The 27703-nt window shown below is 37.6% G+C and overlaps 1 protein-coding gene across 8 annotated transcripts in view; it reads left to right on the top strand.

The window, feature by feature from the left end:
• Window positions 1-27703, top strand: part of BCAS3 (BCAS3 microtubule associated cell migration factor) — a 578108-nt gene that overhangs the window by 294809 nt on the left and 255596 nt on the right. For 7 of the 8 annotated variants that reach the window (XM_029211565.1, XM_029211568.1, XM_029211573.1 and 4 more), the window contains one exon: window positions 569-666. In XM_029211565.1, coding sequence (XP_029067398.1) covers window positions 569-666 — 98 coding nt within the window. Of the gene's footprint in view, window positions 1-568; window positions 667-7592; window positions 9669-27703 lie in introns of those variants that run through there. The other variant, XM_029211574.1, reaches the window with a different exon arrangement.

Here is a 27703-nt window from a genome sequence, read left to right as displayed (position 1 = left end):
AATGCTAATTGATGATTTTATGGAGGTAACTCAGTTAGATAGTAGTAATCCTAGCTAACCCCCTGGCAGCCAGATCCCAGCACAGCTTTGTTATCCTATGCTTGTTGTCATATATAAAGTAACTTTCATTAAGGATTTTAAGGGAGTGACTCAAAATTTGTATCTATTAATGCTATCTTTTAAGGAAGGCATGGTTCTATTCATGAATTTGAAGATTCTCAAAACTTTTCATCTCCTTTGCAAATGCCAGAGTTTTCAGTATAATGTGTTTTGTGTCCTCTCCCATGCTGCTTCATTTATCCCTTTAAATTAATTTCAGTTTTTCAGTCCCTTGCTTAAAACCTATTTAAAAGCATACAAAGAGAAGAAGAGGTCTAGAGTGTAGAGAATGCTGTGCTTTAGCCTTCTATGAGAATAAGGGACTGCAGCTCCCCTGTTTGCCTTGTTTTAGAATGAATGGTTCTTTAATGGATTGGGCTATTCCAGCGTTCCTGATTTAAGATCTGTTGTAGCCAGCGACAGTTTTGATGCCAGTAACATACGTGAATTAAATTAAATTGCATTGCAGGATCCAGCCAGTCCGCTCTGACCCAGTCAGCATGCCAGGGTCATCCCGTCCAGTGTCTGATCGAAGGGGAATTTCCACCGTGATTGATGCTGCCTCAGGTAGAAAACTACCTCCAAAGTGTTTACTGGGTATTTCTGTGCATTTTTAATTTCTTTTCTTGCACAATGTAGCGAGTATATATTTTTTGCCATCTTCCTCTTCCTTTTTCGGGGGTGGTGGGGAGGGCTGGCTGCGTGTGCACATGCAGTTGTGTGTGCACGTGTGTGGGTGAGGGGTGTGTGTGTGTGTATTAAAACAGTACTGTGCCTACATTTGCTGCTAAACGACGCCATGCATTTAAATATTGTTAAGGTTGGTGAATGATGAGGTGGAGTTGGCACTTGATTAAATGTCATGAACACAGTATTGAAGGCTACAGCTTGATGACTGTTTTGCCTTTGATCTCTCAAATGTGGAGAAGCAACCTTGACAGAGAACGTAAATACAATATATGGATTCAATTTACTCAACCTGTTGAGTATCAAAGTGCCTGATCTGTGGAAGTAGAGAGTCCAAATGCTATAGCTTAAATGGTTTTATTATTGAAAGCATAAAGTTTAGAAATTCATTAACTTAACTCTATCTATCACAATGATTAACTTCCTATCCTTGGAAGCAAGCCATGAATATGTGTCATCAGTACCTGGAAGTAGGTCTTTGTCTCTATAGGTGATAGTTGCTACATTAGTATTGTAAAACTGTTTTCTGCCAGGTCTGCCAAATAATAGAACTGCTCGTAATAATACATTTTCTCATCTCTAAATGCAGTCATAAAGAAAATAAGGACAGTGATGCTTTATATATGGTGCATCTGTGGCGCATCTGAAGACAGCATACGTCAGGGTTTCATCAAAAAAGTCTTTTATAAGTAGAATTATTAAACCCTCGGCATTAGTCAAACAGTTGAGTCAGAGAAGATTTTAATCTATAGCAATTTCAAAATCCCTAGAGACAGCTGACTTGATTGAGGCTTAAAATGTGAAAGAAAAAGGAAACAAACACAAACCTGATTTGTGAAGGTCTCTTTTAAAAGACCAAAGCTTCTGTTTCTGATTCTGTCTCTGGATGTGTTTCGAAGTTCGAAAGCTCATGGGTTTCGTACGTTTTCTTGGCTTTCTGAACTATTTGTCAGTGGATTGTACCTTGTGTCTGATTGAGCTATCCACTTCCAGGGCTGTGCTTTCATTCTTAATGTAAACTCTTACTTTGGAGAACTCATACTTGTTCCTCTGCTTTAACTTGGCAACCAGGGTAGTCCCCTGGAAACAAGCACAGAAATATCTAAGGTCTCTAGCCTTGCACTGAATGAGATATTGAGATAGGTGACTTAAACAATAAATCTTTTTGATAGTTTCAGTCTGTCAATGCTAACAGATCCTGCTCATATGAAATTATCATTTACAATTGTGAATCCTGGAAATGATGTATTTTAACCTGAAGTATTTTATTCAAGATTTCAGTAGTAGGCTTTGTTGGTTTGGGGGTATTGGTTTTTTGTTTTTTTACGTTATTAAACTGCCATATTATTAATGTTTTAGCATCAGGTAACTAGCTATGGGTCAAGTGAAACACATGTCACTAAAGCAGTTCCCATGTGTGTTATTAAATGTGCCATATTCAGTGCACAATTCTGGGTTAAGACTTGTATTTATCACATATCATTATCTCAATTTTAGCTCTTTGTAAAGTTCTCTCATGCCACAGAAAGGAACTTCAGTGAACTATTGCAACCATAGTTTTGTTTTACTCTGTTGCAAGAAGAGTTTTTAAGTTGATGTTTGAGCAGGGGATTCAGTCTTTGCCTTTGATTTACTCAGATTTCCATCAGAAAAACATGTAGGAGTTTCTAGGATATTGTTCTCCAACTCTGAGCCTCTGCCTGACAGTACTAATCTTTGGAGTAGAGAAGGACTTCTTGGTGACCAAGCTGTATTATTTTTCTCGGCCTCTTTTCATTCCAGAAAACTATAGCTCCTTTCAGAATGACAGCCAGAGAAATGAAATGTGTGTGCTACGTTCTCTAGCTGAGCTAAAGAAACCCCATAAATGAGGGATTAGACTTCTATGAATTATCCTCTACCTCTCAAATGGTTTGCATCCCTTTTGTTGAACATGTTTTTTAAGTGGGTGAATGATGTTTTGTTGGGGAAACTTCATCTACTTCTATCTAGTAGGACCACTTATTTAACAGTCTTACTTTCTATTGAGAAAAGATAGAGATAACAAGATAGAGGTTAGATGATTTGGGTTCTTTTTTTGAAATTTATTTTATTGAAGTATAGTTGATTTACAATGTTGTGTTAATTTCTGCTGTACAGCAAGGTGACTCAGTTATACATATATACATTCTTTTTCATATTCTTTTCCATTGTGGTTTATCACAGGATATTGAATATAGTTCCCTGTGGTATACAGTAGGACTTTATTGTTTATCCATTCTGTATATAATAGTTTGCATCTGCTAATCTCAAACTCTGATTTGGGTTCTTTATGAAAGGAAGTTTACGGGGAAATTCCATTTTAGATTCTTCTACTAAAAAGAGTATAACATATTTTTATAATTGCTCCTAAGCCAGGAGGTGCGTCTCTGATTATGACCCATGCATTGGAGGCAGCTGCATATTACGAAAATGCTAATCTGGAGTTTTGATTGCCTTTGCTTAGAGGGATATGACCAGTGTGGCATCTCCTCTTATCAGGGTTCATTGCTTTGTCTTACCGTCAAGCAATTTATACGACTAAACGTATTGTCTTTTTAATTGTTCCTATGGCATATTTTTTTTCTCCATTACCAGTAAAAGTGTAAAAAGTATGAGAAAAATGTCACCCTGGAGCAGCTCAATCATTTAAGCATTCCAGTAAGTGTTGTCTCAAAATGTTAACACTGAAGATCTTCCTTTGACAGCCTGACATGCATCCGCCATTAATTAAGTTATCTGAAATATTCTTGAATCTCTCTTTTAACAACATCACCTTTCTGGGAAAAGACTTTCATGTGTTTATAATCCCTTTCAATTGTGAAAGGTAACCCTTATTCTGGTTACCTTTATTTTAGTGGCAGCTCTTGCTCTGTCTGTCTAAACCAGTGGTAGTATAATTATTTTTAATCTAATTACTTTTCAGAGGCATAGTATTTAAAAGTTTAATGTGACACTATCACATCTTTTGATGGCCGTGACAATTTTCAAAGTGAAAATATTATTTAAACCTTGGGTCTGTATGTTCTGTTTTAGGTATATGTGTATATTGCAGTGTTATTCTACTGAAACTAAAAGAGATCAGCAGGGCATTGTGCCACTCTTGCTAGCAAATTTTTTTTTTTCTTGATCATCTAATATGTTTGTGCTTCACTCCTTCACATGGAAATATATTACCTAAACTACAGGTTTTTCACTTATTAACTTTGATAATTTAGGCACAGTGTAAATTCCATGCCTTTAGATACCTATGAACCAGCTTGTTGCTGTCTCTCTCTATATATATGTGTATTTTAGACTCAGCAGATCTATACTGCTTTATATGTAGATGTTGCTTCCCATGACATGTTTCATCTGATCTTTGGAGTTTCAAAAGATACTGTCCTACCTCAGGTTTTGAGTTTAGATAATTGTATGAGGTTCCCTTCTTGACTGAGGAGAAGACCATTCTGGAAACGGACTTTATAGGATTTATCCATACACACGAGCTACCCAGAACAAATGGGATTTGAATGAACTGCTCCATCTTTCCGGTCCAACTGATTGACATCAGTGTCGGAATCTTAGCATGTCTAGACAAAACAATGCATGGATTACTTACTTTTTTTTTTCCCCCTCTGTGCATTCCTTTTTTTCCTAACATTCCTGGTTAGGTAACTAAGAATTTCTTCCCTTTGTCCTTTATAACATGTGTCCTTCTTTTGATAAAAGTGTAGGACCTGAAGAGAAAAAAAAAAATACTGTCAATGTCCTGTTCAAACTTGTCTCCCACATTGGTGACTGAAGTACTTGTTCCAGGCCTTGCAGGCTGTACTTGTTGGATAACTTAATAACAACTCTAATTGCTTTTGAGTCATCCACACAAAGAGCCTAGAAAGATCTGGTTCATCCTAAGTTTGTTTGTCCTCGTTTGTAGTTTTACTATGGAAATTGGTGTTTACCAAGGAAGAACTCAAAGCAACTGAGATTTAAAGACAAACTTATGCCTGACTTGTATGAAGAGCAGACATCTTTGTCAAACTCCACTAAAGTAAACATTTTATAGAGAAAATGTTATTAGAAGTGGTAAGAGCAGCATTGATGTACATTCCTGAGGCAGATGACAGTAGGAGAGGGAAAATTGTGACAGATAAAGTAAAGTGAGTTCTTATTCTTTAGAGCAGGCTTTTTGGTACATAAGGTATTGGTGCTACTTCAAGCATTCCACTAAATAGGGACAGAGTTGCAGACCTGGTATTTGTTGTTGTTCTTGACTCAAGAGAAATGTTACTTTTGTTGTACAATTGCAGTCATCTAAATGATTTCTAAGGAATTAATTAATTCAGGCTTCCAGCACCAATTCTTCTGGAAAGCGAAATAATATGTTTGCTTGAAGAAAATGGAAACTGGTTTGATTTGATTGATTTTATAATGATCAACTGTGCCTACTTTGTGTATTTGGCATTTGGTGCATCAGACCCTTAAAAGAACAAATAATACTCATTAGAAGAGTATGGTTGGGTAGGCAACAAGGATATTATTTGAGGAGTCACATGTCTGCTGGAGGGACATTCTGATAGAGGCATGCTTTTATCTTAGAGATTTTTCTGATGCGCTGGGGGAAGCATATTCCTAAGGACTGTATTTCACTGTATCTACAGTTGCCGTTTCAGTCTGAGGCAGACAAACTTAGTTATTGCATCTTAAAGCCATCAGAGGCACAAGAGCTGCTGGTGGTAAGAAGCAAGAGATTTATAAGAAATGCCATTTGGTCTACCATGGTGAGGCCACTTAGCTCCGTGACTTTTTTTTTTTTTTTTAACATCATTATTGGAGTATAACTGCTTTACAATGGTGTGTTAGTTTCTGCTGTGTAACAAAGTGAATCAGCTCTATGTATACATATATCCCCACATCCCCTCTCTCTTGCATTTCCCTCCCACCCTCCCTATCCCATCCCTCTAGGTGGTCACAAAGCTCCGAGCTGATTGCCCTGTGCTATGCGGCTGCTTCCCACTAGCTATCTGTTTCACATTTGGTAGTGTATATATGTCCACGCCACTCTCTCACTTCGTCCCAGCTTACCCTTCCCCCTCCCCATGTCCTCAAGTCCATTCTCTATGTCTGCGTCTTTATTCCTGTTCTGCCCCTAGGTTCTTCAGAACGATTTTTTTTTTTTTTTAGATTCCATATATATGCATTAGCATACGGTATTTGTTTTTCTCTTTCTGACTTACTTCACTCTGTATGACAGACTCTAGGTCCATCCACCTCACTACAAGTAACTCAATATCATTTCTTTTTATGGCTGAGTAATACTCCATTGTATATATGTGCCACATCTTTATCCATTCATCTGTCGATGGACACTTAGGTTGCTTCCATGTCCTGGCTATCGTAAATAGCGCTGCAGTGAACATTGTGGTACACGACTCTTTTTCAATTATGGTTTTCTCTGGGTGTATGCCCAGTAGTGGGATTGCTGGGTCATATGGTAATTCTAGTTTTAGTTTTTTAAGGAACCTCCATACTGTTCTCCATAGTGGCTGTACCAATTTACATTCCCACCAACAGTGCAAGAGGGTTCCCTTGTCTCCACACCCTCTCCAGCATTTATTGTTTGTAGACTTTTTGATGATGGCCATTCTGACCAGTGTGAGGTGATACCTCATTGTAGTTTTGTTTGGTTTTTTTTTTGTGGTACGTGGGCCTCTCACTGTTATGGCCTCTCCCGTTGGGGAGCACAGGCTCCGGATGCGCAGGCTTAGCGGCCATGGCTCACGGGCCCAGCCGCTCCGCGGCATGTGGGATCTTCCCGGACCAGGGCACGAACCCATGTCCCCTGCATTGGCAGGCGGACTCTCAACCACTGCGCCACCAGGGAAGCCCCTCATTGTAGTTTTGATTTGAATTTCTCTAATGATTAGTGATGTTGAGCATCCTTTCATGTATTTGTTGGTAATCTATATCTTCTTTGGAGAAATGTCTATTTAGGTCTTTTGACCATTTTTGGATTGGGTTGTTTGGTTTTTTTGATATTAAGCTGCATGAGCTGCTTATATATTTGGGAGATTAATCCAGCTCCATGATTTTAAAACTAGAACTGAGTGACAGAAGCCATGATGTTATAATCATGGTCTTGAACTTTTGCTGAAACCTTCAACAAGTCATGTTTCCTACCTATCCATTCTTCTCTGCATCTGTAAAAAGAATTTTAAGTTTCCCTATGTAAAAATTTATTTCACCTCTTTTGGCAGGAATGTGTTCAAATTATTTCCTAAAATAATTCCCAGATATAAAGGATATAAAGTTCTTTTGAAATGTTGAGATATTTCTTTGAATAAACAATATGGTTTTCATTTAATAGAGTTCCAGATATTCTTTGTGATTATAAGGTGACGAAAACTCCAGGCATACTTGTACCTTGGGTATTCAAAGCCTATGTGGGATCAGTAAGAGGATTATGGATGAGGGTGAAATTAAAAGAAGGCTTAGTGCTGACCTGTGAACAGAGTCCCTCAGAGGGGAAGAAAGAGGTCAGTACTTTTACTTTGACACTATTTATACTTTAAACAGTAAATATTCAAACTAAGATATTAAGATTGGCTTTTTAATTAGAAATGAGGAAGTCTGTGCATTATTTCAGCTCTAATCTAATGAACACCTACTGCCTGTAGAGAATCAAAAATAAATTTTAGAGATTAAGAATATAGGGAAAAGACCTAGATTTCTCATCAGAAAAGTGCTCAGTCACATCTCTCTCCTTCTGATTTAAATATTCCTCTCATTCTTCTTTCTAATATTTATAGGATGTTAGAAGATGAAATTCAAGTTAACAATGTGGAAAATTTTAGCTCAGCATAATTAAGGAAAAACTCATTGCCCCACTTGAAAATGAAGAAACTGTAAACAGAAGTAGAAGAAGCTGCCGGGAAAGTCTTTTCTGATGACACATTACTTCTTTGAATAAATCTTTGTGTCAACTGAAACCTCGCCTTTGCTTTCTCTGTTTCAAGCACCAAGCCCTTGACATGACTTTAAGTCTTTCCTAAGCATTTTGAGAAGGAATTGATGGAATTCTCCCTACTGTTGATATACCAGGTTACCACATATTTACATGGGACTTTTGGGCCAAAAAACCCAACACTTCTTTTTTGTACCTTTATTACTACATCTTTAATACAAGGCTGGACTGTTTATGTAGTCTGTTGCCTGAGACTGTGGTGGCAGAGGGACAATATTGGGGGCAGTATTAGAATTTGTTTAAGTCTGAACCGGGAATTCCATCTGTCTTAGTGACATTAGTGTCAAACTGTTAGTGCCACACTATTTTAAATTGTGTCCAAGAGCCTGAGGCTTATGCTTATAGGTGCCATCTATAAACTTAGAAACAAACAAAAGAGCCTCTCTCCATTGAATATGAAAGCCCAGTGAGCAATTAAAAAGCAGCCTGGGACCTCACCCGGACAACTAGTCGGAACCAGAGCTCTTGATATTCCCCTGGATATTGTTGAAAACTGTCAGAGAAAAACTAAAGCAAATAATCAAAGTGGAAATAATTGTTCCCGGGAACAGTTTTGTTTTCAAAGCTTGGTGCAGTGGAAGGAATAGTGGCTAGTCACTTACGAATCTTTGGTTCTAGTCTCAGCTCTGCTTGGAACTACCTCTTTAAGAATTTGCTTCAAAACCCAAGGCTTGCTTCTATAAAATGAAGAAAAGAATTGAAGTAGGTTATTTGCAAAGTCCCTTCCAGCTTGAAAAATTGATACATCCGTACTTCAGATCACCTTTGAAGAAGTTTTTAAAATTAGGGTACAGTTTACATATAGCAAAAACGCACATATCTTAAGCATACAGCTTGATCAGTTTTTATGCCCGTGTAATCACCAGGCAGATCAAGTTAGAATATTTCCATCACGCCAGAAAGTTCCTTTATTTCTCTTCCAGTCAAGACTACCTTTGGCCTAGACTATGACTTTTATCATCATAAGTTAGCTTTGTCTATATTGAACTTCGCGTAAATGGAATCATTCTGTACATACTCTTTTGTGTCTGGCTTCTTTTACTCAACTTAATGTTTTCGAGATTCATCCAGGTATTACATGTGTCACTAGTTCATTTTTTTCTACATTGCAGTGTGGTTTGAATGTAGCACAGTTTATATATCCATTACCCTGTTGTTTTTAGCTTTTGGCATATTATTAATAAAGCTTCTATAAACTTTTCTGTATAAGTCTGTTTTTTTTGGGGGGGTGCATATACGTTCATATCTTTGGGGCCTATACCTAGGATTGGAAGTGCTGGCTCACAAGGTAGGCATGTGTTTAGCTTTATTAGGATCTGCCAAGAAAGTATCCCTAAATGACTATACCATTTTTTCATTCTGAACAGCAATGTAGGAGCCGTTCTAGTGAATGTAAACTGTGGTTTTAATTTGCTTTTCTCTGATGAATACTGATGTTGTGCACCTTGAATATACTTACTGGCGATTTGGATATCTTCTTTTGCAATGTATTTGTGAAGTCTTTCACCAGTTTTTGTTGGGTCTACTGTCTTTATTGAATTTCAAGGGTTCTTTAACTATTCTGGGTAAGGTCTTTCATTGGATATTTTGCCAGTATGTTCTTTCAGTTCATTGCCTTTTCACTTTCTTATTGGTGTTTTTTGACAAAGCAGAAACCCAAACTTTCCATTGTTTTCCCTTTTATGTTTTCTGATGCTTTTCTCTAGTAATTGTATGGTTTTGGCCTTTGCATTTAGGTCTATTATCCTTTTCAAATTATTTTTTATTATGATATGAGGCAAGGATCAAGGTTCAGTTTCTTCCGTACAAATGTCTCGTTGTTCCTGCACTGTTCATTGAAAATATATGCCTTTTGATGATGCCTTTGATTTTTTCTTTTTTTTTTTTTTTTTTTTTTTGCGGTACGCGGGCCTCTCACTATTGTGGCCTCTCCCGTTGCGGAGCACAGGCTCCGGACGCACAGGCTCAGCGGCCATGGCTCACGGGCCCAGCCGCTCCGCGGCATGTGGGATCTTCCCGGACCCGGGCAGAAACCCGCGTCCCCTGCATCGGCAGGTGGACTCTCAACCACTGTGCCACCAGGGAAGCCTACCTTTTCTTTTTTTTTTTTAATTTATTTTTGGCTGTGTTGGGTCTTCGTTGCTGCGTCGGCTTTCTCAAGTTGCGGCGAGCCGGTGCTACTCTTCGCTGTGGTGCGTGGGCTTCTCATTGCAGTGACCTCTCCTGTTGCAGAGCATGGGCTCTAGGGCGTGTGGGCTTCAGTAGTTGTGGTTCACGGGGTCTAGAGCATAGGCTTAGTAGTTGTGGCGCACGGGCTTAGTTGCTCAGCGGCATGTGGGATCTTCCTGGACCAGGGCTCGAACCCGTGTCCCCTTAATTGGCAAGCGGATTCTTAACCATTACACCACCAGGGAAGTCCCGATGATGCCTTTTAAAAGAATCATATTTTTCCTGGGTTCTCTATTTTCTTCCACATATGTGCGTGTGTGTGTGTGTATATATATATATATATATATATATACACACATATATATGTATATATATATATCTTTATACCACTATCGTACTATCTTAAAAAATGGAGCTGTTTAGTAAGTTTTGAAATGTAGCAGATTAATGTCTCTACTTTTTTTTTTTTTTTTTTTTTTGCGGTACGCGGGCCTCTCACTGTTTTGGCCTCTCCCGTTGCAGAGCACAGGCTCCAGATGCGCAGGCTCAGCGGCCATGGCTCACAGGCCCAGCCGCTCCGCAGCATGTGGGATCTTCCCGGACCGGGGCACAAACCCGTGTCCCCTGCGTCGGCAGGCAGACTCTCAACCACTGCACCACCAGGGAAGCCCTCTACTTTTTTTTTCAAGTATATCTTGGCTATTCTAGAATATAGAATATAAATTCATGTATCAATTTATCTTTGCATTTCCACACACATGCATATGTACATACATACTGGTGGATGGTATGGTCCACGGACATCTGGAAGTCCCCAGTACACTTCCAAGGGGTCAGTGCGTGAAAACTATTTTTATAAATATGAAGTCATTATTTGTCTTTTTTATACTGTCTTGACATTTAGTATAGATTGTGCTGAAGCAATGGTAGATAAAACTGATGGCATCTTAGCATAGTTAAAAGCAGTGGCACCAAACTATGCTTGTAGCCAATGCAACTCACTCACAGTTAAAAAAAAAAAAAAGATATAATTACTTAAGGCTGTCTTTGATATAGTAAACATTATTAATTTTACTAAATTTTAAAATCTAATACATTTTATTAAATTTTCATGCTTGTGTACTTCTTTTTAATGTTCTATATATCACAGTCGAATTAATGCACAATGTTGTCTTGAGGAAATGCACTTGTGTGTTTGTTGTGCACTGAACTAGCAACTGTTTTCATGGAATGCAATTTTACTTGAAAGAACAGCTGACAAACTATGTTTATTCAGACATTGGTATTTGGCAGAAATTTTCTCAAAAATAAAGTAAGCCTGTCATTTCAAAGAAGACAACTTACAGTATTTGCTACCAATGATAGAAATTCTAGTCTTCAACTGAAGATTGGAAATTTGGAAACCACGTACCAACCAGTCTACTTAACATGTTCCCAATACTTAAACACATTTCTGATGAGATAGGTGGTGATATTGACTAGTGTGATATTTTATATCATAAAATAAATCAACATTTGGAAGATCTGATGTATATTCCAAATGACCAATCTTATGATATGATAAAATTATGTCTGGGTAATGGATTCATTCCAAGTGCAAGATAGGACAAAGGATTTTAATATGACAGAGTACAAAAGTTAATTGGTATGGTTTCAAATATCATTGTAACTAATTTGTTAAGTGTAATATCAAAGACGAATATCCCCAGAATCTGCAAAGGCTCAGAATATGAATATGCTACATCCTTTTCCAATCACATTTCTCAGTGAGGCCAACTTGTCTTCACATACTTCAACCAAAACAACGTATCACAACAGATCAAATACATAAGCTGATAGGAGAGTCTACCTGTTATCTATTATAAAGATTTCTCTCCAAAAAAGTAAAAATGTCACTCTTCTCACTATTAGTTTGGAAATTATTTTTAATAAAAATACTATTTAAACAGCCAGTGCCACAGAGATACAAACAATCGTAAGAGAATACTATGAACAGTTCTATTCCAGCGAATTGGACAACCTAGGAGAAATGGAAAAGTTTCTAGAAACATATAACCTTCCAAAACTGAATCAGGAAGAAATAAACTGAACCAGACCAATCAGTAGTAGTGAAATTGAATTTGTATTTTTAAAAAAATCCTAGCAAACAAAAGTCCAGGAATGGACAGCTTCCCAGGGAAATTCCCCCAAACATATAAGGGCTATCCTCAAGCTAGTCTAAAAAACTGAAGAGGATGGAACACCCCCCAAACCCATTCTATAGGGCCATCATTACCGTGATACCAAAACCAGACCATGACACTACAAAAAAAGAAAAATATAAGCCAATATCTCTGATGAATATAGATGCAAAAAACTATTAGCAAATTAAATTCAGCAGTATATAAAAAGGATCATACACCATGATCAACTGATATTTATTCCAGGGATGCAAGAATGGCTCAGTATCTGCAAATCAATCAATGTGATACACCATATTAACAAAGGAAGGATGAAAACCATGTGATCACCTCCATAGATGCAGAAAAAGCACATGGCAAAATCCAATGTCCATTCACGATAAAAACTCTCATCAAAGTGGGTACAGCAGAGCATATCTCAACATAATAAAGACCACTTATGACAGACCCACAGCTAACATTATACTCAACTGTGAAAAGCTGAAAGCTTTCCCTCTAACATCAGGAACAAGACAAGGATCCCCACTCTCATCACTTCTATTTAACATAGTATTGGAAGTCCTAGCTACAGAAATTAGACAAGAAAAAGAAATAAGTGCATTCAAATTGGAAGAGAAGAAATAAAACTGTCACTATTTGCAGATTACATGATATTATGTATGGAAAATACTAAAGTTTCCACCAAAAATCTATTAGAGCTAATAAATGAATTCAGCAAGGTTGCAGGATACAAGATTAATATACAGAAATATGTTGCTTAGCTATACACTAATAATGAACTATCAGAAAGAGAAATTAAGGAAACAGTTAATTTAGAATTGGATTAAAAAGAATAAAATAAACTTAACCAATGATATGACCATAGGAGTTAATATCCAAAATATATACATAGCTCATCCAAAAAAAAAAAAAAAACCAATTAAAAAATGGGCAGAAGACCTGAATAGACATTTTCCCAAAGAAGACATACAGATGGCCAAAAACCACATGAAAAGAAGCTCAGCATTGCTAATCAAAGGAGAAATGCAAATCAAAACCACAATGAGATATCACCTCACACCTGTCAGAAAGGCTATCATCGAAAAGTCTACAAATAACAAATGTTGGAGAAAAGGGCACCCTAGTACACTGTTGGTGGGATTGTAATTTGGTGCAGCTACTATGGGAAACAGTATTGATATTCCTCAGAAAACTAAAAATAGAACTTCCATATGATCCAGCAATTTCACTCCTGGGTATATATCTGAAGAAATAAAAGCACTAATTCAAAAAGATATATGAACCCCAATGTTCATAGTAGCATTATGCACAATAGTCAAGATATAGAAGCAACCTAAGTGCCCATCAACAGATGAATGGATAAAGAAGATGTGGTATATATGTACAATGGAATATGACTCAGCCATAATAAAGAATGATATTCTGCCATTTGCAACAATGTAGATGAACTTGGAGAGTATTATGCTTAGTGAAGTAAGTCAGACAGAGAAAGACAAATACTCCATGTTATCACTTATATGTGGAATCAAAAAAATAAGGCAAATGAATATATAACAAAACAAAAACAGACTAACAGATATAGAGATCAAACTACCGGTTACCAGTGGGAAGAGGGAAAGAGGAAGGGGCAAGATAGAGGTAGGTAGGGGATTAAGAGGCACAAACTACTGTGTATAAAATAAGCAACAAGTATATAGTCATTATTTTGTAATAAATTTAAATGGAGTATAAAAAAACTGAATCACTATGTTGTATACCCGAAACTAGTATAATATTGTAAATCATCTATACTTTGATAAAATTTTACGTAATATACCATCAAAGAAAGAAAGAAAGAATGTCATTATTTGTAATGGCTTAAAATTAAAATGTCACTTAGTTTAATACATAAAGTGATTCTTGTTGTTTTTTAATGAGTTAATACATAAATATTTTCAATATTGATAGATATAATCACATAAACCAAAGTTCTTTGGAGTCCTCAATCTTTTTTTTTTTGCGGTACGCGGGCCTCTCACTGTTGTGGCCTCTCCCGTTGCGGAGCACAGGCTCCGGACGCGCAGGCTCAGCAGCCACGGCTCACGGGCCCAGCCGCTCCGCGGCATGTGGGATCTTCCCGGACTGGGGCACGAACCCATGTCGCCTGCATTGGCAGGCGGAGTCTCAACCACTGCGCCACCAGAGAAGCCCAGCGTCCTCAATCTTTAAGAGCACAAAGGGGTCTTGATTCCCAAAAGTGAAAACTATTGAAAACTATTGAGAGAGAGACAGATTATATGTGTGTGTATATATATATATGCCCCACACACGCATATTAAATGTATATTCATCTCTACAGAAATTTAGATGAGATTTGATTCACATTTCATTGACTCTGTGGATCAAATTTGGGAGATTTGACATTGTAACCATATTGAATCTTTCAATACATGAATCTTCTTTAGCTATCCATTTATTTAGGCCTTCTTTAATTTCTCCTAATATTTGTTAACTTTTAATGTAAAAGTCATACATATTTTGTAAAATTTATTTCAAATATTTGATGTTTTGATGCTATTATAAATAGCATGTTTTATTTTTCAGGATTTTTCCATAGTATATAGAATACAATGGGTTTTTTTTGGTATGTTTAAATTGTATCCAGAATCCTTTATAAGTTCATGTATTAATTCTAATAGATTCATTTGGATTTTCTGCTATGCAGTCATGTCATCTACAAATAAAGATGGTTTTATTTCTTTCCAATCTTTATACCTTTTATTTCTTTTCCTCCCTTATTGTACTTGCTTAGATCTCTAGTACAATGCTGAGTAGAAATGATGATACTGAACATTCTTGTCTTCTTAATCCTAGAGAGAAGTGTTTAATATTTCACTATTAAATATAATGTTAGATGTAGTTGTTTTGGGTGTTTTTTTACAAATGAAAACCTACATTCCTCTACTGTATTATTCCTATATTGGAACTCCTACATTCTTATATCATTCCTTCATTGGAATGGCAAAAAGATGGACAAAATCCATAAAAGAACCAATCTGACATTCTAAAACTGAAAAATATAATTTATTAAATAAATAATTTATCGAATGGACTTAACAGCTGACTGGATGCATAGGAAGAAAGAATTAGAAACTCAAAAACAAGTCAGAACTTATCAAAACTGAAGTAGAGAAAGAAGAAAATAATGAAATGCAACAGAACTCAGTGTGAGAAGTGTGTGGGGTCATGTTTAACTGTCTATCATATGTGCAGTTGTTACACATGGATGGAAAGAAGGAGAGGATAAGGCAAAAGAAATAAACGAAGGGCTGAGAATTTTCTAAAATTAAAGACATCAACTCAAATTTCAAGAAGCTTAGCATGCCCCAAGTAGGATAAATATAAAGAAAACCGTACCTGAGCATATCAGAGCCAAAATCTTGAAGTCCAAAAATCATGAAGCAATTTTAACAAGCCTACCATGTTTCTTTATTTCTTAGGTTCATATTTGGGTGAGGATCTAAAGTTTTGACAAAATTAGGGTGATTTTAAGTTTCTTTGACAGTATGAGATCCCTGTCTCCCAGTGCTCTGTGAGGAATCTTCAGGATATTTGCCATTAGACAGAAGTAAAAGAAATGGGGAACCAGTGTTTACTTATAAACAGCTATGTGCCCAACATTGTGGTAGGTGTTTTCGCATGGCTTATCTCATTTAATCAGGATCACAGGTCCATTTCAGAAATATGCAAAGAGTGGGCTTCGAGACACCTAGTTCCTGATACTTAGAAATACTTAAAGTGCATTATGGTGACACCTCAGATAAGTCCAGACCTCTTTTTACCCTGCCTGATCAAATATTCATTTCAAAACACTGTATGCTGAAATGAGCCACGTGGGAGTTGAAGAGAATCAACCATTCAGGTGGTGAAAATGTGTGAATGCAGCTGGCAGATGAAGTTCCAGTGTGATGAATTCCCAGCTTGTCCTTATTGCTTCAGGCAACGACTGACAGGCCTGACTGGTCATTGGCTTTCCATTTCTGGCATTGATAGGACTGAAAATTCTTAGTGTCACAGATACTTAAAAGCTGTCCCTGTTAGAGTGCATACAGACAGTGCTGGAGGGTCCTTATTGCATAGAGATGTAATCAATATGGTCTAGAGTTCTTGACCTGAACCTGTAATTATCTGTATGTTGTAAAGGTGGCTTATTGTTAAAGAAAATGCTTATATTCAGAACTTTGGGACTAAGTTGTGAATGAAGTGAAGAAAAATAGAGGCTTTGTCCCTCTCTTTCTACTTCCTAGTATTTAAGAGGCTATCATAATAATCACAGATCAGGGTATTCTTAAAGGATTAGAACATTGTATCTTTAGGATTTTGGGTGCTGAAGTTTAAATTTTACCTCTGATGCGAAAGTCGTGTCTTCAGTGTTTGCAGCTTGTGATTGTGATTTTTCAAATTCCAAAGTAGAATTTCTTTTCATTGATTTAAATACTTGGATTTGAGAGACTTCCCTGGTGGCGCAGTGGTTGAGAATCCTCCTGCTAATGCAGGGGACACCGGTTTGAGCCCTGGTCCGAGAGGATGCCACATGCTGTGGAGCAACTAAGCCCGTGTGCCACAACTCCTGAGCTGTGTGCCACAACTACTGAAGCCTGCGCAGCTAGAGCCCACGCTCTGCAACAAGAGAAGCCACCACAATGAGAAGCCTGCGCACCGCAATGAAGAGTAGCCCCTGCTCGCCGCAACTAAAGAAAGCCCGCGCGCAGCAACGAAGACCCAACACAGCCCCCAAAAAAGTAAATTAATAAATTTATTAAAAAACAAAACAAATACTTGGATTTGAAGTGCAGCTTAAATAATAACACATTTGAGTTTGATCTTTTCCTGAAGCTAAGTGTATGCTGAAAAAAGAAATTGGGTAAGCAGATGTTATGGCATCCATGATCCATGGGTGGGAGTGAGTAGAAGGCTGTGACACTGGTAGCAAATCTTAAGTTACTTTACGTTCCAATGTGTTTAAGTATATTGTGATCGAGATTAACTTGCCATGAGAAAATAGTAGAAGTGGAGTTATAAAAGCATTTAACAGTCAATGTGGATCCTGATTGCTCTGTCACTGCTTGGCTTAAGATAATCTCTGGCTGGCGTTATTATTAGATTACCTTATGCGTAGGATGCCTTGAAAAAGAGGGGAAAAGTAATGCCTTGTAATAGAGGGCTATTTGAAAACAAGGGCTGTCTTTGTATTTCCACATGCCTGGTATTGGTGTCTGCCACAGAGCAGATAATCAGTATTTGTCACCTTGTTGATTTCTGATAAAACGTCTTTTTTGTAAATTGATTTATTTATTTTTGGCTGCATTGGGTCTTCGTTGCTGTGTGCGGGCTTTCTCTAGTTGCAGCGAGCGGGGGCTTCTCATTGCGGTGGCTTCTCTTGTTGCAGAGCACGGGCTCTAGGCACACGGGCTTCAGTAGTTGTGGCACACGGGCTCAGTAGCTGTGGCTCGCAGGCTCTAGAGTGCAGGCTCAGTAGTCATGGTGCACGAGCTTAGTTGCTCTTTGGCATGTGGGATCTTCCCAGACCAGGGATTGAATCCGTGTCCCCTGCATTGGCAGGCAGATTCTTAACCACTGCACCACTAGGGAAGTCCCTAAGTCTTTAAATATACCACAAAATGTTTTAAATTTAATAATGTTACATCTTTGTGTATACATTACCTCACTTAAACCTAGAAAATGTAACCTTGACCTAGAGTCCATTATTAAGGTTGTTATTAGGTTGCTATTATGTTTATGGTCACTATTCCTTTGCTTGGGTCCTTGGTAAACTGTGTAATCCATTGAAATATTTTGTAGAGCGTTTCAAATGATCTTTCGTGTCATTTTTTTTAAAAGCAGCATTATGTTTGAGTGGTATGTTTCTCACCTTTGATACTTTTACATAACTGGACAATAAAAAGAAAGAAATTATGGCCCTCAACTCAGTCATGCTTTAGTCTTATTAGGCTGGCATGGAAATTTGTGTTTGAAGGTTATCTTCATAAAGCAATAATTGGCAAATTCCTGCTTCCTGGGATCTGTTGTCAAGCCTGACAAACATCCACTGAAAGGAATGGACTTGCTTTTGTCTTCTGGTCATACTAGGCTAGCTTCCAGAAATGGTGTTGTGGACATTTGGGACTATCTTTTAAGTCTAGCCCATCTTATACATGGGCCCAGGATATTGGCATATAGGGATCTGACCTAAATTCCATTAAACGAAAAAGTTTTGTTTTGAATTGCTACCATTTTGGTAATGCCATTACAGTCCAGTGGCTTGTACTTATGCTCTAGGCAGTCCTATGCAACACGCCATCTTGAGTCTTAAACCTGTTTTACTTTGCTTTCTAAGAATAGTGGAGAGATGGTATTTATGCTATAAATGCTCAGTGTTATGATTGTAGAGAATACCAAAAGATGCACTTGAAACTTGAACTCTCCACATAGTCATCCATTTTTTAGATGAGTTTATATAGTTTTCAAGTAAAGAATGTTCGTATGATTGGGAAGAGAAAAGACTCCTTCACCCTTCTGCTTCTCTCTACCTAAAGAGGACACTTAGAACATCCACAATAATCCCTTTGAAATTCTCCTGTCAGGCTGACTTTTCCTATGTCAGAGATTTTGAGCCATAAGTGAATACCTCTAATCAGAGTTTTTATCCCCGTGGTAGGTTCCCAGTTCCTGAATCAGAGGGCCTACACCAGAGAGACTTTAGAAAAATGTTGGTGTGGTGTCTGAAACTTTTCATTTGCCTTGAAACATGTTCTTAATTTTACTTTTTCTTCCAGTCCACCTCGTTGATTAAATTAACTACTTTCTCCTCTGTTCTTAAACTTTTACTATTGTGTTTATCACCTCATATTAAAGTTCGTTGGGAACCATTTCCCTTTCAAAACTGTGAGCTCATCTTTGAACTCCCCGCAGCACGCTGAATGGTTCAGACACATAATAGGCACTCAATAAATTTTAACGAATTCAGCGTTTTAGCATGGAATATTGAAACCAAACTTTTGAATTTGAGTGGGCACAGTAGTTGCCTCCTAGGAGGGGAACTGAATGGCTAGGGAACAGAAGTGAAAAGAAGACTTTCTTTTCATTGTAGCCTTTTAGAACATGAAGGTGCAGTATCCTTGCAAAACATAAATGAAGCTCTTCTTAACACCTGACATATTTTCCAGAATTTGACAGGTTACCGTCAACAACAAGACATTATTGTTTATTTATTTATACAAATAAAGAAACTGAGATTAAAGGGTGTTCAATAGCTTGTGTATTGTTACCTAGTTAGTAGGTGATAGAGCAAAGTATGAAACAGTACGACCTTTACTTTCTCCAGGATATTGAATACCATTCTCGGCCACAATAGCCTACCTTGATTTTGTTCATACAATCAGCAGGGAGCAGGGTAGGCGTCTGACCTAGGAACTGTCCTTACTTACTTCTTATACATGTACTGTGTACATCACAGAAACCACAAAATACAGCACCTCCACTCTTTGAGTGGCACCTTTATTTTAAGAGGCCATTGGCCCAACCTCTTTGATGAGGTTTTGATGATTGAAGACTGTTGTGCTCATGACTCACCTAGGTATCCCTGCAGCTCACAGACTCTTACCCTTTAAGCAGTAAACATTTATTTTCAGCTAGGAAAGCCACCATCAATCAGGTAATGTTTTCTCAAGCTGAAAAAGGCTTTCACTGAAGAATGGTGATTGCCCAAGGTCACATTTCTTTACCCATCTACTTGTGGGAAAACACAAACTAAAGGAATACTAGTGTTTGAAACTCACAATTTATTCTGTATTTGCGGGGGAGGGGTGGGAGAGGCAGAGTGATTATATTTCTCTTGGAAATATTGTGAATTACATTTTCAAAATATGGGTAAAAGCATAAGAGAAGCAAAAAAAAAGAACCCTCTGATTCTAAATGGACCTGACACCTTGATCTTCTATCATGGCATAACATATGAGTGGAGGTTCCCAATGGACCTTTCCACACTACAATATTTATTCCTATAAAGATTTAAGAGTTTTTAGTCGCTTTGAAACTTGCAAAGAGCTGTTCAGATCCCATCCACTGGACTTGTGTTTTTACATGTTACAGTTATTCTGGTTTGTTTAGTATAGTTCATTCAGAAGTACCACACTGGTCAAATTCTGAATAATAATATTAGGCTTTTCAATAAACTTAAAAAGTAGAGCTCAGATATGAAAGTATACCTGAGAGAAAAATGTTTTTGCTTTGCTTTTCTTGTCCATTAATGTTTAGGGACTACAGGGTCTTAAACTGACCGATTTTATCCCTCTGTATTTTCGTGTGCAAAATGGTAACTAAATTTTGCCTTCTGTTTCATTAATATGATCGAAATACTGATAAATTGAAAGGTACTAAGATGGTACTTCTATCAGTTCCTGCTATTGATGGTGGAATTTTCACTGTAGTTTGCTTTAATACTGTGGTGTCAAGAATAAACAGTGGTTCATTATGGTTTAATTTTAATAATATGGTTTTAAGAAAAAAAAATTACTAAAAAATCTCAATGAATACAGTACCATTTACATTCACAAAAATAGCTCTATGTAAATTAGTAGATGTACTTAGCTGAGACAAAATTATTTTGAGGTTGTGATCATCAAAATCAATGTAAATTAATATAATTTTGAATTATGCACTTCCTTACTTCTGAAGAAAACCAAACTACACTATTCTAGGAAAGTTATAGAAGTAAGGGGAAATAAATAGGATATTTAACATCTCTACTTAAATCTTGAGTTACATGCAGCCCATATAGTTTCTGTGCTGCATATTAAATTCCATATTAATGAATAATAGTGGTTTTTGGTAACAGTTCGTTGCTTAATATACTGTGCTAAGAGTTTCACATGCATTACCTTCTTTATTCTTCACAGAAATCCTGTGAGATAAACATATTGTTATAATTTCCTTTTTTCAGAATAAGGAGCTATGGCTCAAGAGAAATTGTGGACACTATACTACTTCCCATTTTGACAGTGCCATCTGAATTTCTTTATCGTGAACATGTTTTACACAGATATTTATTAAAATATATTTTTGATAAATGCATTTTTGGGATAGACAGGTGTGTAGTGTATGAACTTTGTGATCAAATGTAGGTTTGCTTTCCATTTCTGTAGCCAGCCAGCTCTATTACCTCCAGTCTCTTTGTCCTTAAGAATAGTATGAAAATACCTGTCTACTGTGTTGTGAGAATTAATAGGCGTAACATTTGTATATCTTCTGGCCACTGTTTGGATACATAACAAAGACTCATTAAATGTTAGTTCTCTCCTTGTTACTTTATTTCAGTAAGAGGAGGAGCAGGAGGGGGAGGAGGGGTAATTTTTACTACGTCCCAATGTTTTTGTTTTGCCCTTTAGTATATTATGTTTATTCCTCAGTCTCCCTATGGAGAATGATTATACTATTGTCCTTATTTTATAACTGAGGAAGAAGAGAACTGGTAGATGCCAGGTTGGAGGCCTGGTAGTCTAATTCCGGAGCTTAGTTATTTTCTTTTTTTTTCTTTTTTAATACATTGAACTATAATTGCTTCACAATACTGTGTTAGTTTCTGTTGCACAACAAAGCGAATCGGCCATCTGCATACACGTGTCCCCGTATCCCCTCCCTCTTGACTCTCCCTCCCAACCTCCCTATCCCACCCCTCTAGGTCATCACAAAGCACCCATCTGATCTCCCTGTGCTATGCGGCTTCCCACCAGCCAACTATTTTACATTCGGTAGTGTATATATGTCGATGCTACTCTCACTTCGCCCCAGCTTTGCCCTCCCACCCCATGTCATCAAGTTGATTCTCTACGCCTACCTCTTTATTACTGCCCTGCAACTAGGTTCATCGGTACCTTTTTTTTTTTTTTTTTTTTTTTTTGCGGTACGCGGGCCTCTCACTGTCGTGGCCTCTCCCGTTGCGGAGCATAGGCTCCGGACGCGCAGGCTCAGCGGCCATGGCTCATGGGCCCAGCCGCTCCGCAGCAAGTGGGATCTTCCCGGACCGGGGCACGAACCCGCGTCCCCCTGCATCGGCAGGCAGACTCGCAACCACTGCGCCACCAGGGAAACCCACTATTTTTTTAAAATTATTATTCCATATATATGCGTTAGCATACGGCATTTGTTTTTCTCTTTCTGACTTACTTCACTCTGTATGACAGACTCTAGGTCCATCCACCTCACTACAAATAACTCAATTTTGTTTCTTTTTATGGCTGAGTATATTCCATTGTATATATGTGCCACACTTTCTTTATCTGTTCATCTGTCGATGAACATTTAGGTTGGTTCCACGTCCTGGCCATTGTAAATAGTGCTGCAGTGAACATTGTGGTGCATGCCTCATTTTGAATTATGATTTTCTCTGGGTATATGCAAGTAGTGGGATTGCTTGGTCATATGGTTGTTCTATTTTTAGTTTTTTAAGGAACCTCCATACTGTTTTCCGTAGTGGTTATATCAATTTACGTTCCCACCAACAGTGTAGGAGGGTTGCCTTTTCACCACAACCTTTCCAGCATTTATTGTTTCTAGGTTTTTTGATAATGGCCATTCTGACCCATGTGAGGTGATGCCTCATTGTGGTTTTGATTTGCATTTCTCTAATAATTAGTGATGTTGAGCATCTTTTCATGTGCCTCTTGGCCAACTGTGTGTCTTCCTTGGTGAAATGTCTATTTAGGTCGCCCATTTTTTAACTGGACTGTTTGTTTTTTTGATATTGAGCCCAATGAGCTGTTTGTATATTTTGGAGGTGAATCCTCTGTTGTTTCATTTGCAAATATTTTCTCCCATTCTGAGGGTTGTCTTTTTGTCTTGTTTATGGTTTCCTTTGCTGTGCAAAAGCTTTTAAATTTAATTAAGTCCCATTTGTTTACTTTTGCTTTTATTTCTGTTACTCTAGGAAGTAGGTCAAAAAAGATCTTGCTGTGGTTTACGTCAAAGAGTGTTTTTCCTATGTTTTCCTCTAAAAGTTTTATAGTATCTGGTCTTACATTTAAGTCTTTAATCCATTTGGAGTTTATTTGTGTGTATGGTGTTAAGTAGTGTTCTAATTTCATTCTTTTACAGGTAGCTGTCCAGTTTTCCCCACACCACTTATTGAAAAGGCTGTCTTTTCTCCATTGTATGTTCTTGCCTCCTTTGTCATAAATTAGGTGCCCATATGTGCGTGGGTTTACCTCTGGGCATTCTATCCTGTACCATTGATCTATATTTATGTTTTTGTGCCAGTACCATATTGTCTTGATTACTGTAGCTTTGTGGTATAGTTTGAAGTTGGGGAGCCTGATTCCTCCAGCTCCATTTTTCTTTCTCAAGATTGCTTTGGCCGTTCGGGCTCTTTTGTGTTTCCATACGAATTGTAAATTTTTTTCTTCTAAATCTGTGAAGGATGCCATTGGTAGTTTGATAGGGATTACATTGAATCTGTAGATTTCTGTAGATTGCTTTGGGTAGTATAGTCATTTTCACAATATTGATTCTTCCAATCCAAGAACATGGTATATTTCTCCATCTGTTTATGTCATCTTTGATTCCTTTCATCAGTGTTTTATAGTTTTCTGAATACAAGTCTTTTGCCTCCTTAAGCAGGTTTATTCCTAGGTATTTTATTCTTTTTGTTGCAGGGGTAAATGGGAGTGTTTCCTTAATTTCTGTTTCTGATTTTTCATTGTTGGTATATAGGAATGCCAGAGATTTGTGTGCATTAATGTTGTATCCTGCAACCTTACCAAATTCACTGATTAGTTCTAACAGTTTTCTGGTGGCATATTTAGGATTTTCTATGTATAACATCATGTCATTGGCAAATAGTGACAGCTTTACTTCTTCTTTTCCAATTTGTATTCCTTTTATTTCTTTTTCTACTGTGATTGCTGTGGCTAGGACTTCCAAAACTATGGTGAATAAGAGTGGTGAGAGTGGACATCCTTGTCTTGTTCCTGATCCTAGTGGAAATGCACAGTTTTTCAGCATTGAGTATGATGCTTGCTGTGGGTTGTCATATATGGCCTTTATTATGTTGGGGTAGGTTCTCTCTATGCCCATTTTATGGAGAGTTTTTATCATAAATGGTGTTGAATTTTGTCAAAAGCTTTTTCTGCATCTACTGAGATAATCATATAGTTTTTATTTCTTAATTTGTTAATGTGGTGTATCATATTGATTGATTTGCATATATTGAAGAATCCTTGCATCCCTGGGATACATCCCACTTGATCATGGTGTATGATTCTTTTAATGTGCTGTTGGATTCTGTTTGCTAGTGTTTTGTTCAGGATTTTTGCATCTATGTTCATCAGTGATATTGGTTTATAATTTTCTTTTTTTGTGATATCTTTTCTGGTTTTGGTATCAGGGTGATGGTGGCTTCGTAGAATGAATTTGGGAGTGTTTCTCCCTCTGCCATTGTTTGGAAGAGTTTGAAAAGGATCCGTGTTAGCTCTTCTCTAAATGTTTGATAGAACTCGCCTGTGAAGCCATCCGGTCCTGGACTTTTGTTTGTTGGAAGATTTTTACTTACGGTTTCAATTTCATTACTTGTGATAGGCCTGTTTATATTTTCTAATTCTTCCTGGTTCAGTCTTGGAAAATTGCACCTTTCCAAGAATTTGTCCATTTCTTCATGGTCGTCCATTTTATTGGCATATAGTTGTTTGTAGTAGTCTCTTATAATCCTTTGTATTTCTGCAGTGTTGGTTGTGATTTCTCCTTTTTCATTTCTAATTTTATTGATTTGCATCCTCTCCCTCTTTTCTTGAGGAGTCTGGCTAAGGGTTTATCAATTTTGTTTGAAAAAAAGCCAGCTTTTAGTTCTCAAAGAGCCAGCTTTTAGTTTTATTGACCTTTGCTATTATTTTCTTTGTTTCCATTTCATTTATTTCTGCTCTGATCTTTATGATTTCTTTCCTTCCACTGACTTTGGGTTTTCTTTGTTCTTCTTTCTCTAGTTGTTTTAAGTGTAGTGTTAGATTGTTTACTTGAGATTTTTCTTGTTTCTTGAGATGCGATAGAATTGCTATAAACTTCCCTCTTAGAACTGCTTTTGCTGCATCCCATAGGTTTTGGGTCATCATGTTTTTGTTGTCATTTGTTTCTATGTATTGTTTTATTTCCTCTTTGATTTCTTCAGTGATCTCTTCGTTATTTAGTAGCACACTGTTTAGCCTCCATGTATTTGGGTTGTTTTTTTTTTTTTTTACAGTTTTTTTCCTGTAATTAATTTCCAATCATAGCATTGTGGTCAGAAAGGATGCTTGATACGATTTCAATTTTCTTAAATTTTCCGAGGCTTGATTTGTGACCCAAGATGTGATCTATCCAGGAGAATGTTCCATGTGCACTTGAGAAGAAAGTGTATTCTGCCACTTTTGGGTGGAATGTTCTATAAATACCAATTAGATCTCTATCTGGTCTATTGTGTCATTTAAAGCTTGTGTTTCCTTATTTATTTTCTGTTTGGATGATCTGTCCGTTGGTGCAAGTGGTGTGTTAAAGTCCCCTAGTATTATTGTGTTACTGTCGATTTCTCCTTTCATGGTTGTTAGCATTTGCCTTATGTGTTAAGGTGCTCCTGTGGTGGGTGCATAAACATTTATAATTGTTATATCTTCTTCTTAGATTGATCCTTTGGTCATTATGTAGTGTCCCTCCTTATCTCTTGTAACAGTCTTTATTTTAAAGTCTGTTTTATCTGATACAAGTATTGCTGCTCCAGCTTTCTTTTGATTTCCATTTGCATGGAGTATCTTTTTTCATCCGTTCACTTTCAGTCTGTACGTGTCCCTAGTTCTGAAGTGGGTCTCTTGTAGACAGCATATATATGGGTCTTGTTTTTGTATCCATTCAGCCAGTCTGTGTCTTTTGGTTGGGTCATTTAATCCATTTACATTCAAGGTTATTCTTGATATATATGTTCCTATTACCATTTTCTTAATTGTTTTGGGTTTGTTTTTGTGTGTCTTTTTGTTCTGTTGTGTTTTCTGCTTAGAGAAGTTTCTTTAGCATGTGTTGTAAAGCTGGTTTGGTGGTTCTGAATTCTCTTAGCTTTTGTTTGTCTGAAAAGCTTTTGAATTCTCCATTGAATTTGAATGCGATCCTTGCTGGGTAGAGTAATCTTGATTGTAGGTTTTTCTCTTTCATCACTTTAAGTGTATCCTGCCACTCCCTTTTGTCCTGCAGAGTTTCCACTGAAAAATCAGCTGATAACCTTACGGGGATTCCTTGTATGTTATTTTTTGTTTTTCCCTTGCTGCTTTTAATAATTTTTCTTTGAATTTAATTTTTGTTAGTTTGATTAACATGAGCCTTGTTGTGTTTTTCCTAGGGTTTATCCTGTATGGAACTCTCTGTGCTTCCTGGACTTGGGTGACTATTTCTTTTCCCATGTTAGGGACGTTTTCCACTATAATCTCTTCGGATATTTTCTCAGATCCTTTCTTTTTCTCTTCTTCTTCTGGGACCCCTATAATTCGAATGTTAGTGCGTTTAGTGTTGTCCCAGAGGTCTCTGAGATTGTCTTCAATTCTTTTCATTCTTCTTTCTTTATTCTGCTCCTTGGTAGTTATTTCCACCATTTTGTCTTCCAGCTTGCTTATTCGTTCTTCTGCCTCCGTTATTCTGTTATTGTTTCCTTCTATTGTATTTTTCATTTCAGTTGCGTTGTTCATCTTTGTTTGTTTGTTCTTTAGTTCTTCTAGATCTTTGTTAAACATTTCTTGTATTTTCTCAATCTGTGCTTCCGTTCTCTTTCCGAGATTCTGGATCATCTTTAGTATCATTACTCTGAATTCTTTTTCAGGTAGATTGCCTGTTTCCTCTTCGTTTATTTGGTCTTGTAGGTTTTTACCTTGCTCCTTCATCTGTGATATATTTTTTTGGTGTCTCATTTTTGGTTTTTTATGAGTGGCATTGTGTTCCGGTGTTACTGGTTGTTTGGCCTGAGGCTTCCAACACTGGAGTCTGTAGGCTGTTGGGTGGAGCTGGGTCTTGGTGCTGAGATGAGGAACTCTGTGAGACCTCACTCTGATGAATGTTCCCTGGGGTCTGAGCCTCTCTGTTACTCCAGTGGTTTGGACTTGGAGCTCCCACTGCAGGAGCTTCCCCCGACCCAGGCTCGTGAATCAAGATCCCACAAGCTGCGTGGGGCAGCAAAAAAAAAAAGGGAGAACAATAACAAAGTAAAAAATAAAATTAGACTTGGAAACTAACAGATATTTTAGAAAGAATGTAAAAAATAAAAATATAGATGGGGGGCTTCCCTGGTGGTGCAGTGGTTGAGAATCTGCCTGCCAGTACAGGGGACATGGGTCTGAGCCCTGGTCTGGGAAGATACCACATGCCGCGGAGCAACTAGGCCCGTGAGCCACAACTACTGAGCCTGCACATCTGGAGCCTGTGCTCTGCAACAAGAGAGGCCGCAACAGTGAGAGGCCCGCACACCGCGATGAAGAGTGGGCCCCACTCGCCACAACTAGAGAAAGCCCTC

This window comes from Monodon monoceros, unplaced genomic scaffold, assembly GCF_005190385.1.
Source record: "Monodon monoceros isolate NGI ecotype Baffin Bay Population unplaced genomic scaffold, NGI_Narwhal_1 Super_Scaffold_9, whole genome shotgun sequence".
Classification (NCBI taxonomy): domain Eukaryota; kingdom Metazoa; phylum Chordata; class Mammalia; order Artiodactyla; family Monodontidae; genus Monodon; species Monodon monoceros.
Note: the sequence above shows the minus strand (reverse complement) of the source record. Positions and strands in the feature narration are given on the sequence as shown.